The sequence below is a fragment of the Nematolebias whitei genome, chromosome 21 (genome assembly GCF_014905685.2).
Source record: "Nematolebias whitei isolate Nwh7 chromosome 21, NemWhi1, whole genome shotgun sequence".
Taxonomy (NCBI): Eukaryota; Metazoa; Chordata; class Actinopteri; order Cyprinodontiformes; family Rivulidae; genus Nematolebias; species Nematolebias whitei.
This window is the reverse complement of record NC_056518.1, coordinates 22439885-22456707: the sequence shown is the minus strand read 5'-3', so window position 1 is coordinate 22456707 and position 16823 is coordinate 22439885. Positions and strand designations below refer to the sequence as shown.

The window sequence follows — 16823 nt, the reverse complement described above, 5'->3', positions numbered from 1 at the left end:
TACCTCTTTGTCTACATTCCCACACACGCATACACTGTATGTGCAGTCAGGCTACAGAGACTTGTCAATTTGAATGCAAATGGGTGAGCCAGTGTGACTATTGAGCCAGTCAGTCTTTCGGTCTAACAGAGCTAGAAAATGGAACACCCGAGAGGAAATAATGCCGAATGAGTGATGTGTGGAGGCTCGCAGGTGGCTTCATACATGTTCACAGGGTTAGTGTGGAGGTATGGAGCATTCAGGGAGTTGCCTTTTGTAATGAAGCAATTAGTCACTAGATGGCACTGTGGTGTGGTGTCAGACCGCTGTTGTTTGGGCTGTGAGGGGTTGTGCTTTGTCTGCAGTGCATGCAGCCAGGGCACGACAACAGTAGATGCAAATCCTTTTCCCCTTTCTTCCATGCTTTACAGTGTGTGTACAGTAATGCCCATAAAGGGAAAAGTCCAGATACAGCCCAAATTACCCAGCTGTCTCAGACTGTTTGATGCTGCCAGCAAGTTTCCCAATTAGCGGCAAGCTGGAAGGGGATCGACACGTGCATGCGTACAGAAATGCAGAGCAGAAAGTAGGCTAGAGCTGGGGACTCACAAACACAAGCAGACACCCTCCCAAAGAGACGTGGGTACAGACACACTCTTATGAATATTCACACAGGAAAAGAGGCACATGCGCTATACATGCATGCGCCTGTGCACTCCGACAGGCGCACCCAGCAGTGGTGCATTGATTTCCAGCGGTTCTTTGATGAGATGAGCTATTCCGATCCCCTCCCAAGGTGCTACTTTGCATAATTCATTTTAGCAAAGAGCAAAAAGTAAAAAAACAGAAAGCCGGCATGCAGAGAGCATGGTGCAAACAGAGCTGGTAGCTCTACGCATGGCATCGCTGACATCAGTTATGCAGATTCATTAGGTTTTCCCTTAAAAATCCCCACCATGACTTTATAATGATTCCAACAATAAAAGTGAGTCAGACCAAAAGGTAGAAACCCCAAAAGATAATGTTAATATTTGACTTGAAGACACTGTGTTGAATCAATGGCAGGAGGGAGATAACACTTTGAACAAGCATGGTATTCCATCAGTCTCCAAAACAGAAACTGCTGCCGTATAATTATCATCAACGCCAAGACTGTTTGCTGTTTGTAACCTCTCCTATTCCTCTCCCCATTGCTTTTTATCAGTTCTCTCTCCTTGCACTGTCACAAAGGTTTTTGAAGAGATAATGAATTTGTTATGGAGTGTAATGAGGCAAAGAGGAGAGGAGTCTTACGGGTTTATCACCATCAAATGATTTGTACCCACATTCAGCAATGCTTTAAAGCCACTCAGTTAATTTCTCAGCACTGTGGCCACATACTTACAGCAGTGACTGACTAAGAATCCCAAAAAAAACGTCCTTGTGAATTTTCTCTTTACCTCTTTCTCGTCCTCGTCTATGTGTTTGATCTTGGTGTAGTCTACAGGCAGGTCCCAGCAGTCTGCGGCGTCCCCCATGCCATAGCAGCGGGAGCCAAGCAGGGCGGCTTGTCTCTGGGGGGACATGGGTTCTAGTGGGGTGAGCACAGAGTCCCCTGCACCTCCGACGCACAGACTCTTGCTCATACTCAGGTCCAACGTACCATTCTCATCAACATCTAGACCGGGACTCTGGAAGGTGAGTGTTGGTGTGGCGTTTGTGTGCGTGTGAGTGAAGTGGAGAAGATGTGGAAGCCGTCAGATGAGTATGAGGAAGAATAGAGGGATAAAGCAGAACAAAAGAAAGTAGGGGTGAAGAGAAAGAAATAAAAGACAGAGAAGTTCTGATTAAATAGCAGTCAGACATGTCCATCATCAGATGGACATAAATGCATGGCATATATCAAAGTAAATAAAAAGGGCTTATATGATTGAACTTTTTAGGCATATGTAAAGAAAGGTCAAGAGCATCTGCAGTTTAAATAGCTAAAGCAATGTTGTATCCTTTTTTTTTGGGTTCAAATCTATCTCGGAAGAAGCATCAATGCTTGCAGTGTAGGGTAACAATGTTTGCTCCTAAGAGGGTCAAAGGAAGAGGAGGTTCATCAGTTCTCAAGGACGAGTGCATCCCTCTACAAAGCCTTTCTCTCAGTCTCTCTCTTTCTCTTTCCTTCCATGGCTCTATGGTCTCTGTATACATGTGTGTGTGTGTATGTTTGTGTGTGTGGCTTGGTGCTGGGTGTGTGAACCTAATGCGAGTGGACATCACAAGGGGTGCAAAGGATGAAGGTTAGGGGTGGGGTTGGGAGCAGTGATGAGCAGCAGTAGCTGGAGCTACACTGCTGCAAACCCATAAATAGAGGCAAAAGTCTACAGCGCTGTAGAGCAAAATGGGCCACATCCACATGACTGGCTGTTCACTAAAGCATTTATTCTGCATCCCAACTTTATTTTTCAGTCGTTAACATTCTTTTTCCTATAAAGGTACTTGTACAAATATTTTTGCAAATTAGACAGATTTGGTAATTGGATTGTGTAGCATAGCAGCAGTCAGTGTTTACATAAACACTCCTACACGCACCTTGCAGATGTTGGACGCTGTCTATCACAATGCTATAAGATTCATAACTTGAAACTACCATACCCATCACTGCACCCTGTATTCACTGGTTAACTGGACATCATTAACTTCATGCAGACTCTCTCATTGGTACATTTTCATCTTTAAATCACTTCTTGGTCTGTTGCCTTCATACATCTCCTCCTACATGTCTCTGCATGAGTGCAGTTACAGCGTGCGCTCTCAGGACATAATTACATGCAGTGTTCCCTTAGTGAGGACTGAACTAGGCAAAGGGCCTTCTCCTACTCCTCTCCTGTTTCATGAAATATCTTGCAAAAAGATCTGAAGCTCTCAACCTTGCTCTCCCTAAGTGGTTTCAAACATCTGCTAAGTTCATGGCAAAAACCAATGCAGACATGTTCCTGTTTTTAGTTTTCTAGAATTCTGCATCACTTTACAATCTAGCTGTTTTTTGTTTTATTTGTTTAATACAATTTTCTTTAATTTTTCTTTAATTTATTTTTCTCAATTCACTTGCTTTCTTTTATGGTTGTCTATTGTTGTCTTTGTCTTCTACTGTTGTCATCATTATTTGTTAAAAAAAACAGGTCCCTCTTGTAAATGAGTCCACGAGACTCAATGAGAATAACCTGAATAAATAAAGGTTGAATGAAAAAGCAGCAGTCAGTAACTTTCCTGTAGCAAACAGCAGTCTGAACAATATCAATTGGGAGAATTGGGTACAAATTTCTCATGGGAGAGTCAAGTTAACATCTATTCAGAATGAGACCAATTAAATAAATTAAAAAATATTTATATAGTAAATTTAGGCCATTTAAAACAACTTAAAATCAAAATGAATTTAGTAGTTTCTATGTTGTCTTTTTGCATCTAATCCAATTTTTTCTCAAACATCTTATGTGTTGTTAAATGCAACTTTGGACAAAAAGGCTGCAAAGTGTAACCTGCAGAAACCCAGCCATGTTTTTTAGGAAGAGTGATAATAAAAAACGTAAACAACTATACTCAACTCATACAAACATAATGGAGTATGAAAGTGTTACAAAAGAGTTTGCAAAATCAGGTCTCTCTTGTAAATGAGTCCTCGAGGCTCAATGGGATTTACCTGTCTAAATAAAGGCTGAATGAAAAAAAAAACAGCTAAATAAATTGAGTTTGAATTTGAGTTATTTTTATAGAAATGTACTCTTCTTGTGTCCCTGTTTTAAGCAGCTGTTAGCTTACTGTGAATTTAAGAATGCTTTCTCCTTGACTCTCCAAACTGAGATTGATCTAACTGCCGTCTACTTCATGTAAGATACTTACTACTCAGCTGTACTAATGGGGAAACTCTCTCTAAGGTTAGTATTGTTTGTTTGTGTGTGTTTGTGTGCTCTCTCTATACCTTTGACTCCTGTTCATCTTCCCTGCCCTCCCTTTAGTGTTTAGCTCACTGCCTTTTCTCTGTTTTTATGAGTGGGAAAGCCCACTTTAATTCTGATTCCAGCTGACAGAGGCCCTAGGGAGGATTCTCCTGGTGTTTGAAGCCAAAACCTCTGTGACACACCATGACTCAAACACACAGGGTGATAAAATTTAGAACTGGACGTAGAAACAGCCACAACTATGCAGCCCCAGGTTTTTTTTTTTTTTTAAGAATTACAGAAAAATAAGCAAACAATAACAACAACAAAAAATAAAAATACAGTATATGGAATAAATAATAAAGTACTACTGATACAATTTATGACTAATACAGGGCTATTTAAAAAGTTGGAAAGCATGCAAACAAGAACAGGAATGCAGGGTGCCTAAAACAAAGACTGCTCATTATGCGATTAATACCAAATTAGGCTTGCAAAATTCTGCAGAGCTATTCGGCAAGTAATGACACTCGAGCTTGGAAATGAGGGAGATTGACACAGAGGACAAGCAGAAAATGAGTAAAAGACCATGAGAAAAAGAAACTGTGTTGAATAAAGGTCATGTTGCTGCAGAGACCCAGCAGCACTCGCCTCATTGTGTGCAGCTTGGACTGATCTTGTTCTTGTGGGTGTCCCCTATTCCTTGTTACGTAAAAAAAAAAAAAAACTTTAGCTGTGTTTAAAAAAGTAGATTACTCCTTTACACCAAATTAGCAAAGATTATATATGAGGTCCCCTCTCTTCCACATTACAGACCACCTCTTCTTAAACTGGCCCCTGATCCCCGTTGTCATGGTAATGCATGGTCGGAAAGGACCCAAATGTAAGAGATCACCTGCTAACTTTCAGCGCTACTTTATGCACATTAAGAAAAATCCAACAAAATTATACATTTTCTCTTTATGTCCTTTAATTTAATTGTATATACTGTTGTACTACTTCTATTATTGTCACAGTTTGGCAGATTTGGTCTCAGAAATGCATAAACATGCACAGAATGTGAGCATTTTCCATTCAAAATGAAACCTTTTTTTTCTGTAGAATGAATATAAAACTGGGGCGGCATGGTGGCGCAGTTGGTACAGCTACCACCTCTCAGCGAGAAGGTTACCATCTTAAATCCTGGCTGGGGAGGAGTCTGAGTGGAGTTTGCATGTTCTCTCCGTGCATGTGTGGGTTTTCTCCGGGTACACCAGTTTCCTCCCACAGACCAAAAGCATGCATGTTAGACTGACTGGTAACTCTGAATTGTCCCTAGGTGAGAGTGAGAAAGTGAATGATTTTTTGTCTCTATGAGTCCCTGTGATGGACTGGTGACCTGTCCAGTGTGTCCTCTGCCTCTTACACAAAAAGGAAGACACAGGTATAGATAATGGATGTATGAACAATATTTCTGTCATATGGAAAACATTTCTAATGTTTAGATACTTCATTTGACCTGTTGGAGTTTTGCTTTGTGTGTCTTAACAAGTTCAGTTGCCCAACCATGAACGTCCAATTTCTCTTAATTGTTCTTGCTTTAAATGATCATTTTTGTGTATTTTTGTTTATTAGTCAAATGTTTTAACTTGTTAACTCCTTGAGTCTGATCTTTGCTTTTCAAAAAATCTAAGGTTTGTTGACTAAACTGGTCTGGTGAGCAGGATTTTTGTTATTCTCTCAATTTTTTTTAATCAATAATAAATCTCCTTTAAGCAATAAATAGTCACTACTGCCAACCCTTACACATTTAGATAACAATGGTCAGTGAATCCACTCAGTATTTATCTATTTACTCCATTAATGAGAAAGATGTGCCAAAATTAAAGGAAAAACTTAATAAAAAAATCACAATTCAGTCACATAATTTTCATATAGATTTTATGTTATTGGAAAAGCATGTCTATTTTTTAAATTTCCTTTAAAGAAGTGTTTCTCTGGATTCAAACAGCAAGTTTTAAATGTTTGCCAGCAACACCCACACCTGGTTTAAACTTATGAGTCACACACACATCTACAGAACTCAATGGCAAGATGTTGAGGTCTTTATTTTATTTTCATTCAAGTGTTTTGGAGCAGGGAAACATCTAAAACATGCAGGACAATGAGTCCCAAGAAGCATTGCACTGAAAGGTCACCAGTGACAAAGGTTCCTACAGAAACTATGGTCCTGGATAAAATACAGCACATTTCAGTCTTTCATTCAGGCCAGCAACCAATAAATTAATGTGAAATGAACGTGGAAGATAAAAACAGGTGGACGGATGAAGTGAAAAACACAAGGTGGTGAGAATATATATATGAAGCCTCAGACAAAAACACCACGAGCCATGAAGTGAAGTGTTGAGATGAAAGGGAGGGAAGAAAAAAAAAAAGAAGAATCCTCTGACGTCTCTCGTCCTCTTGTCCTGAGAGCTTCTTGCTCATCTTGTCCCACAGCAGCAGGGGATGGGAAGCAAGACAGACAATGAAATGAGGTGAAACCAGAGTGAATGCTCCAGGAGGTTGTCCCACTGAGTTTATTCTGCCCCACTTTTCTGTTGAATAAGTTATTTTTTTCCTTCTCTCTATTCCTCTCTTGTTTTTATTAGTACTTTATATACTTTAGTACATACATATGTATGTATGTGCACATATACATTCTTCTCCTTCTTTGCTGTGGCATTTTAAAACCTCTTTTCTCTTTTTCATTCTATATTCAGAGTCTCACCACCCTCTTGCTCTGATTCTTCTGCAGTCTCCTCTGTCAACATGAGCATTAAGCCAACATTACACCTCCGCTGTGCGCTCTTTCTCTGGCCTCCATTTACCGGCTTAGCATCTGGCCGCAGATAATACAGAAGCACTGTCACCTTATCTCCTCAGAAGTGACACACTGGACTCACGCCGTGTCATACGGCGCTTCGTCCTGCTCCTATCTGATTTCCAGACAGAAAATAAAGAAAGTGCCCCAAGTGTTAGACACAGCTCTGGATCGGTCAGGAAATGTGTGCATGTCAGTACTGTTATGCACATCTGTAATCTCCTTATCTTTGTCAGTTTTCACTGCCAGCATTAGTATAATGAAGGGAGAAAAATAATCTGTCTGTGGATTTTTTTGCCTACTGCAGGAGGGTATTGTCTTTTAGTTGAGCTATATTCATCAGCCCTTTGTTTGCAGGCTGCTGTGCCAAATAAGGTAGTTCAGTTCAATTCAGTTTGTCTATAACGTGCAAATTTATCTGCTATTCAAAAAAACAATATCAATAATTTTGTTTTAAACCCATTTACATACAGCCCAGGTCAGTACAATCGGTTCCAATTCAGCATGCTCCAGTTTGAGCAATAATTATAAATTACAATACAGTTAGACTCACGAGAACTTCTGTTTCTGAAATGCCAAATTGTAAAATGTTCTCTGGCTGAGAAAGTCAGTTTGCATCAGTTTTCCTCTTTGATTCAATCTCCCATTTTGAGCGTGGACAAAAGGACTTCAGTTGAACAGGAAGATTCCTTCAGGGCAACCAGGACCAATAAGCTTTATGAGTTAATGTGCCAAAATCCTAACGTGATAATGTTTTTTTTCTGACTTGCGCTCGATGAAGATGGTCGCTCTTCTTCCCTCTCCTGCCTTCCCCCTGCTTTTGCTGTTTGTCCTTTGTATCAGAGCCTCTCTTTACACATCTTCCGAATCATAAATTACAGATCTGGTCAGCTGGTCTCTCAACGCAATTGATAACATTTTATCGACAAGGAGACAGGGTGCAGGAGAACCCTCATGCCCTAAAGGGACACACGTAGCTGGATATGTCATGGATTCCTGGGGTGAATGAAAGATGATGTTCCTGTCTGCATTGTCCGTTGAGGATATAGAAGATGAATACATAATTGGATTTCTGATAACAAGGTTTCTGCTTTTTTGGACTTGGCAAATACCTAGGATATTGACAAATTAGGAAGATGTCAGCAGCAGTTTTGGCAATGGTGAAGCTGTCTGCCTTATGTGAAGGATTAAATCGTGCTTCGAGTTCTCAGACTCATACACTTTGCGAGTTGAACCGTAAGCTGGATGTGATTTCTGAGAATCATAGGCCACTTGCAGCTCCTAGAACTCGCCAACATGAAGGAATTGATTTTGGAGAAGGCTAACAAGCACGGACCAGAGGAATGTCCACAAATCTTGCTGTTTAGATTCACCATTGAGTGTACCAGCAGAACTGAAGGCAGACATTATCAGTAGAGTTGGCCTGCCCAAAAGAGTTGTTGTTTATCTGAATCAGGCCTCCCCGCTTGGCCTTGGATAGGCCAACTTATCTCAAATTACTCCTGGTAGATACGTAAATCAAGAAGCTCTGCTCCTACTCACCCCCCACCCCAGCCCCCAAGAGCATCTATGGACTCTATCAGAGTTGTACCGGCTGATAGACACTGTAACATCCTTTATCAGGACTATGGAAACTATCTGGAAGTGTTCATGGACAATCTCACTGTATTGTCATCCCACGCCCCCCTCAAAATGTATTATGTCTATCTGTATGTTTTTTTTTTTTGTGCTGAGGTAGATTTTTTTTGCTGCCTTACACTATGCCATGTGTCCAAGGACACGGTGTGAGAGATCTTCTTTTTTGATACATTCTCTCCTCATGTTTTCTTCCCCTTTTCTTATCTAAGCGATAAGGGCAGCTCTTCATAGAAGATGCAGCCCTGAAACACTTCCGTCTACCCTTCAGACGGCTGTACGGAAAGCAGTTTTGCTGTACTTAAAGGTGCAATGACAATAAAGTTGATTCTGATTCATCATCGTGAGGTTTCAAAATACTCTTGTTTTATAATAATATTAAATACAAAGTTAGTTGCTGTTAAAAACATGATTTAGACAAAAATGCAGGCCCTGAAGGAAGTCAAAGTGCAAATTAAGGTTATCAGAAATAACACGAGAATCAAATGATGAGAACAGTGAAACCATACACAAATCAAAATCACAAGGACCCAAAACAATAATGACTTTAGTACGGGAACAAGAATTCTGCAGTGGGGATGGTTCCACCTCTAAAAAAATGAACCTTCTTCTCCATTTTGTTGATTTAGATTTATACTTTGGCTATTAAAATGAAAAATAGTATCTAAAACATGTCCATACAAGTAAGTTAGGTCTTCCCCATCTTTTCCCTATCCCTACCTGTGAGCACAGGTCCTGGGGCTTCCCTCCCATCCCGAGGGGCATCTCCCTGCAGCGCGTGGAGAGGTTGAGGATGGCGGTTGCCGCCATGTGGGCGGCCTCCATGTCGTGACTGTAGTCGAAGCTGCTCTTGCTGCATGTGCTGCTGGCGCTGCTGCCCCCACCACCTCCGCCTCCTCCCGCGCCCCCTCCACCACCTCCACAGCTCAGGCTGCTGTTGCTGCTGCTGGGGGCGTAGGTGCTGGTGGTGCTGCTGGCCGAGCTGGAGTTCTTGCAGTATCGTTTGGCTGCAGGAGGCAAACCAAGGAAACGCATATTAGGAGTGTCTGCTTATTTTTAAAGTTCATTTGCTGACAGTCTAGTCTAAAATACAGTAACAAATACGAACAAAAAAAAAACTTTAAGAATTAGAACTAACTAAACTTGTCTTAAATGTAAAAGAATTGAGATACAATAGCAATGTCTAAATGTATAGTGTCTCTGTAATACCATCATAGTCTTTTGGAGAGGCGTCCCTTTGCCCGTGAACTTTGGGTGCAATGGCCCTCTTCCCATACACCTGGTGGTTGTTGCTGCCATCAAAAGCGCTGTAGTCGAAGCTGGTCTTGGAGTACTTCTCCAGTTCCTTGGCCAGGTTAGAGCGGGGCGTGCTGGTGGAAACATTGTTCTTGTAACCATACTGTGGATAGTCCAGTTGTTTGACAAAGCACATAGGCCTGGAAAATAAATGACGAGGGGGTGGAAGTTGGACCGAGGCACTGAACATTGCCCAGGGGGAGAAGAAACTTGGGGATTGGTTAAAAATGTGTGGAATGGAGGGAAGAAGGGAAGGCGTAAACTACAGAATTAGAGCATGGATGAGGGTAAAGGAAAATGGAAATGTTACTGAAGGTGCAGGACTTTGCTTTCTCGTGCCATAAAATTAAACTTTTCTGCTTTGTAGGCAATAAAAAAGATCACATTGAATTTATACTTCTTTTATTTCTTTTGTTTTCATGTGCTTTTATCATTAGAAACACATTAACAAGCTCAGTTTAACTCTTGTAAGAACACTGCTGCTGATATTCTGTTTGATTTGGATATAAAATTCACAGTTATGACTTTTTTTTTTTAAATCACAGCATTTTCATGTCCATCAAAGAAACTCTCAGTGAAAGCACATGTCCGTGGTAATGAATGAGGCCCATTTTGTTATAATCTAAAGTGATTTGCCTTCATTGAGCACAGAGATGCACATGATGTCTCTCAGATGAAATCTCAGGGGATGACAAAACGTACACATGCAACAAAAAAGGGGCGATGCCGTCTCAATTATAGAATGTAAGAGGAAAACATAAAAACATCCCACATGACAGGAGTATTTTACTATTTAAATCAGTGCATCTTGTCAAAGCATATTTCATAACATTCTTGAATGTCATTATACAATAAACGTGTTGAGTGAATCCTACCTTAAGACTCTGTCAGATGCCTGGTTAGACTTCGGGCCAGTGCAGCTCTGATGCTTCTCCTGGGCTTTTGCCAGCTTCTCTGCTGCAGCGATTGGACATCCTGATAGACTGAGGAAAAAAAAAAAGCTAATTAAGTGAAGCAGCTGAACACATTTTATATGTAGAAATTTTACACTCAGTGCACATGCTGGAAAATTTTGGCTTGTTACAGCGCTTGTCATCCAGTTTGCGGGCTGAAAACAGCTACTGTACATCTGCCTGTCAGTCAGTCTGAAAGCACCTGACTGCAGTTCAGAAAATCTCAGCTCAAAATGCAAACTCATTAATTTTCATCACTTTTAACACTTTGGTTAACAACACAGTTGGCAACAGCTTGCATGTTTCTGGTTGAGCAGCCTAAAATAATTCTCAGAATAGATATTCCCATATGGACAAATGTGGATGTTTTATGTGCATTCCACGGCTTGTTTCGTTCAAACACCAGCTAGCTGACAGGACACGTACACACACATGTTCTTGGAGTATATACACCTCATTTTCAGAAAAGTTGCTAAAATTAAAACTTGTACTTTTCTGTAGATCTTCATTCAAGAGACAAAAACTCCAAGAAGATGCATTTACTGCCAAAGTTGAATATGTACAATGCACTCTATAGTTTTCCAGACTTTCTAAAGGTATTTTAAAGTTTTTCTTTAGACTCTTGGCTATTTTTTGGTTTTGGTTGATATTCTCCAAATTCATTGTGAAGATGTTGAAAGTCAGTTTCTTGTATTTCTTATGACTTTTGCACACATTTTCTGCAACAAAAACAGAAAAGTATTGCACATTGCAAGACCTATATTGGCTAATGTATTGCACCAAGGTAACAGTTGGAACAATCAACTCTTTTTCAGATGTTTGATGCCACCTATAGGTGCAAACACAAGCTACTAGCAAAGCTTTGTCATGTGCAAGATTTTTTCAGTTGTGGTTATTTATGTTGTAACCAACAGGATGTACTGTTGTGCTTGATTAATGGGTTCAGCATATTTATAGCCTGTTTTAGGATGATTTTGTTTTTTATTGACAACTGACTGACCAAATGTGAGAAAAGTTCATGTCACTATCTTTAACCTCTATTATTCTCCATCCAATCTGTCGAGCGTTGCGTGTGAAATGAATGCTTTTTGACAGTGGCCTGCAGCCATTTGTGTTCAAGAGCACCTGCCATGATGAGCATGTGCTCGGATAAGAATGTGGAAAAGTGTGAAGTTGTATGCGGAGGGCTGGATAGCTCTTTCTTGTAGAAGTGAAAGTTTACTGTGCGTGCCTGCTTGGCGCTGCAGTTTGTCATCGAGCGCGGCACAGAGCCGTTCGTTCTGGTTCTCCTAGGTCTGCACCTCTCCTGTCACCCCGGCTGAGTGGCAGCAAGGTGCTAATGGCTGCTGCTATGCCTGAATCCCTGAGCATCTGCTATGGGTGACACTCTTTTTTTTCACTGTCACCTCACCCTGTCTGACAGCAGTGCCAAGCAGCTATTTCAGTTCCTACCGCCAAACCTGCACCTGATAGATGCCATTTCTTGCCTTGAGCTGATGAATGATTTATGCGTTGGAAAGTGTGACTTGCTGCATTCTAATCAGTCTTGGTTAAACGATTTGATTGTGAAAAGCTGAAGTGCTTTGATAATTTCCAGCATCAAAACACAGAAAAAAAAATATATTGGGAAAGGAAGGGGTTTAATTACAATCACACACACACAAAAAATAAAAAGAATAAAAATTGGTGATGATGAAAAATACCTCACAAAGGCTGAGCAAAAATAATCCCACAGTAAAAAAATAAATTAAAATGGACAAATTGATGAGGAGAAAAAAAAACAAGCTTCACAGTTGCTGAGCTCTTACCTTCTGTGAGAGTTTCTGTTGCTATTGACATGGCCGCGTCCCGTGCAGCCAGGTGTAGGACACTTAAGAACATTCTCATACATTGCCACAACTTCGCACAGACAGGAAATAGGAGTGAAAGACAGGGAAGGTTAGGAGCCCTTTACAATCACCCATGAGCTCTATTAGTGTGTGAGGAACCTGGCATTATAAACATCATTAAGAAATGAACCCAAATGACCTCTTTTTCATTTTAATGAACACTAGTTTGAAAGGGCAGACAAGGTTTCCCACCATATTGCTTCCACTTATCCTGCTCTTTCAAATTAGTATTCATAGAATGGGGACATTCATGAATAAAAAGATGTCATTTAAGTTTGACAGGACAAGCGTCAGGAATAGAAGGAAATTTTGGGCATGCAAAAACAACTTGCGTTCATGCAAAACTCTGAGCCTTAAAAATCAATGGTGGAAGCAGACAGATAGAAGACAGCTCCTTGATAGAGTGCGCTTTGTTATCATCCGTGCAATGTTAGGGCAGAGAGTGCATTCTTCAATACCGTTTACCATTAAAACAGTCCATAACAGTCTCAGATCCCCTCGGCAACCAGCCAATTAGATTAATGATCTATGGATGTCCGAGAGGAGCCGTCAGAGCGCAGCAGGCGTGGGGGGGAAGAGAGAGGAGGAGTTGTCTCGATACCGGTGGCGTGCGGGGCGAAACCCCATCGGCATCAGCTTCATCATTATCACCCCCTTAAACTTTCACCCCTCATCATCCTCCTTTCCCTACATACTAATTGGTCTTCGGTGCAGGTAATTGGACAAAGTTCCCCCACCCACTTCAACATGCCACAAGCCAATACATTATGCATATCCTGGTTTGGTTTGGCCTTCTGTTAAGGGACAGCTCAGAATTAAAGCTCAACTCGGTGGCCACAAACTAACTTAATGAATAAGGAACAAAATGATAGAACCGTTTAAATGTCTTCATTCCAACATTCTAGATTTTTTCGAAGATATTTTGAGACTATTTAAAATCGAAGCAGGGCAGCATGATTAAAGGGTAGACTGATGTATTTCATCACAGGAAGTCAAATTGGCAAACATTAAGTCATGTTTTATCCCTATTGCTGTATGATAGAATTAAATGTGGATGATGTAATAAATGTGGTGGTTTAGGATTTAAGATTCTTGCCTTGTTTATTTGATATTAGACTTTTAGAACGTTCATATTTTGGTCATTTTATTAAAAAAAATATATATATAGGCTGGCATTTACATTTAAAACAAACTAACAAAAAATATATAAAATTAAATAAAACAACATAAGTTTACTATATTTTTGCAACCAGATTACAACTAGATCTGAACATGACAAAATTAAGGTGTTTTTGTACTACTAGGTACGGTTCGGGTTACAGATTCTTTCTGTATTTCTGGTTTCGCATTTCATTTCTGTAAAAAAAATATCCAATTGAACATTTTGCAAAATAAAACAGGTAATGTTCTATTTTGTCATGATACTGTATGTACTATGTAATGCTTTTTCTTCTTCCACCTTTTATATTTCATTTGTGCACAATTTAAAAACAGAATCAAATAGTCCCTAGTTTGAAATTGATCATATTCATCATTTCTCTCTATATAAAAAAAGTAACTGAGCAAAAAGGAAATGGGAAAAAAAAAAGAAACAGACCTAATTTTTTTGTAATTTTTCACCAGAATGATCGGGCTGCACTGTGTGGTTTTCCAATTACATAAAGTCACTGCATTAATAAAACATTGTCCATTCGGTGCAGCAAATGTGGGAAAACGAGAGGGAAGCTTTAGAACCTATCCTGCAGGCATTCACATACAGTATGTGACTTATTCTCCTATTTTCCTACCACTGGACTCATGATGGCTAAATGCTCAGAATTTGTAACTGTGCACCTCCGTCATAATTATCTTTTTGTTTTAGGAGGAGAAGAACTGAAGATGATGCCACTTTTTGTGATTATTCTGATAAGCATCTCATCCCCTGAACGCCAGTCTGACACAAATGAGGAATATCATGTTCCAAACAATCTCCAGTAACAATCAATACAAAAACTTCCCAGGTTCCATTTAGGATCTTAATCCTGGACAGAGTCATTTTGAAATTTCTCCCAAGACAAGTTCATATCAGGCTATGAGCCTCTGTATGGACGACACTCCTCTGAACAAGACCAAACTGGGATCCTGCTTCTGCTTTTTAATGGGCACATTTTTTTTTTTTTTTTGTCAAATATGAATTTTAATTTGACTGGTGTCTGGGCCACAGCAGATCATAACTTGATTTTCAAACTGCAGTTAATGAAAAATGTAAACAAGATGAGTTTGCGCGGGGTGAACGAGACTGAATAGCTGGTCTGAATTCTCTAAAGGGAAAACTCATTTTTCATTCAAGGCTAATGATTATTGCCACCTCTCGACCTGTGGCTTACAGATATGAGAATGCCTTTCCATTCAACAGAATTTAATTGAGCAAGGCTTACAAATAAATGAATGGGGCTTATGCCATGGATGACTGAAGCACTCTCAGTGCTATCAAGGTCTGTGAGCATTTTTAAGTTTCTTAAAAATAAAAAGCATGGCTGTTAAAAGTAAAAAAGGTGCACAAATTCATGAAAAATGAGGCCTTTGACCTTTGTCATTCATACATGCATGCAGTGACATGCTGTGAAAGAGCATGCAACCCATCCACAGCGATCCATTTTACAATAAAAAACAGCTTGAATTAGATTATGATATTCCGTCCATCACTGTCAGTCAATGTAGCTACAACATGCAGTCAAATAAGTCCATAACTGACAGCTCCTGACCATCCTGCCAAGTGCTGCATTCATTACCAAGGCCTCATTTCATACCTCATCAACACAACATACTAAACAGACAGTCAGAAAGCAAAATCACGACCCTGTGCAAAAGATCACAAGCGCAGCTGCAACCTATCTGACCCCTGACAGCAAGAGTGCATGCCACAAAGAACGAGGGACAGCAGCGATCATGCAAATTCCTCAACATCAAAGGACAACGATGGCAGATATCGGGTTTAATATAGCAGCGTTTGACGGATGTGTGACTGATATACTTACTTTCTGGTGGCACCCTGTCTTTGTGGGGACAACCAGACAGGCTGCGATGGTGGGGGTACAGGCCTGTCACATGACCCGTGCCATCACAGCCGGGTGTCGGACACCTGCTTTCCTTTTTGTCTGCACGTGAAACATCTGTGGGTAGAAACGGAAAAAAGATACATGTGAAAACAATCTTTTAATGCTTAAAGCAGCCTTTCTACAACATTATTTTCTTTATTCTTTTTTTGTTTATGGAAAAATGCTAAAAAAAAAAAAAAAAGACCCATCATAAGTCTAAATTAATTTAATTTGGTCTACAAAATGACCAAGATGGCGGCACGTGAACAACGCGAGGCTCAGCGTCTCTCCAGAACATGCTATTTAGCGTTTTTCTACCTACTTTTGACCGGACTATTCATCCAGAATTGCTCAGCGTTGCTGTTCTACAGCAGACAGGAGATTCTGGACATCTGTACTCAAGCCTCCGATAGTTTTGTAGCCGATCTCTGTATTCTCATACACACAACAACAGCACATGGACTGTAACACCACCACCTGCACTTTCATCTGTTAGCCCACTACTGTACAAACTGCACACATAATGTACTATCTACTGTTCATAAGTACTCACATACTTATATATATTTTTTTTCTTCTTTTATATAGCTGTTTATACCCCTTCATATTATAACCTGTTCATAGTCTGTACACTCACAAACTGTATATATTTATACCTATAGCATATTCAAAGCAACTTACAGTATATTGTACTATATATATCTACCAATTTATTTTTCTTGCTAAGCACTTCTGGATAGATGCAAACGCATTTCGTTGCTTTGTACCTGTGACATGTGCAATGACAATAAAGTTGAATTCTATTCTATCCTAAAAATAGCATAAAGGCACAGTTATTAATTCTTAAAAAATGTTTGCATTTAGGCAAAAAAATGGATATATGTGATGTAAATTCAGAACTGACAACGTCAATTAAATTTTAAGAAAAAAAAAAAGACATCTGCAGCATTGAGAATGCATGAGGACATGTTAACAGGCTATTATATAAGAACATTAAGTTTTACATCCTTCATTCATTCAAGAGTAAAACTGAGACTACCCCTAAATAGCCCTCTAAATGAGTCATAACTAGACCATAGTCTATTTAATTTTGTCCTTTATAATCTGTCCAGGGTCCCCCGCCTCTCATACAGTGACTGCTGGACATGGTCACCAGTGACCTCCGTGATCCAAAATGGAAGAATCAGGTAAAAAGATAATGGATGGATGGATGGATGGATGGATGGATGGATGGATGGATGGATGGA

At 40.0% G+C, this 16823-nt stretch overlaps 1 protein-coding gene across 3 annotated transcripts in view; it reads right to left on the bottom strand.

The window, feature by feature from the left end:
* Positions 1-16823, bottom strand: part of myt1lb (myelin transcription factor 1-like, b) — a 76964-nt gene that overhangs the window by 14056 nt on the left and 46085 nt on the right. For 2 of the 3 annotated variants that reach the window (XM_037694975.1, XM_037694977.1), the window contains exons 6-11: positions 15517-15651; positions 12419-12509; positions 10533-10640; positions 9571-9731; positions 9082-9368; positions 1419-1649 (exon numbers count right to left, since the gene is read on the bottom strand). In XM_037694975.1, the coding sequence (XP_037550903.1) occupies positions 1419-1649; positions 9082-9368; positions 9571-9731; positions 10533-10640; positions 12419-12509; positions 15517-15651 (1013 nt within the window). Of the gene's footprint in view, positions 1-1418; positions 1650-9081; positions 9369-9570; positions 9798-10532; positions 10641-12418; positions 12510-15516; positions 15652-16823 lie in introns of all 3 variants that reach the window. The other variant, XM_037694978.1, reaches the window with a different exon arrangement.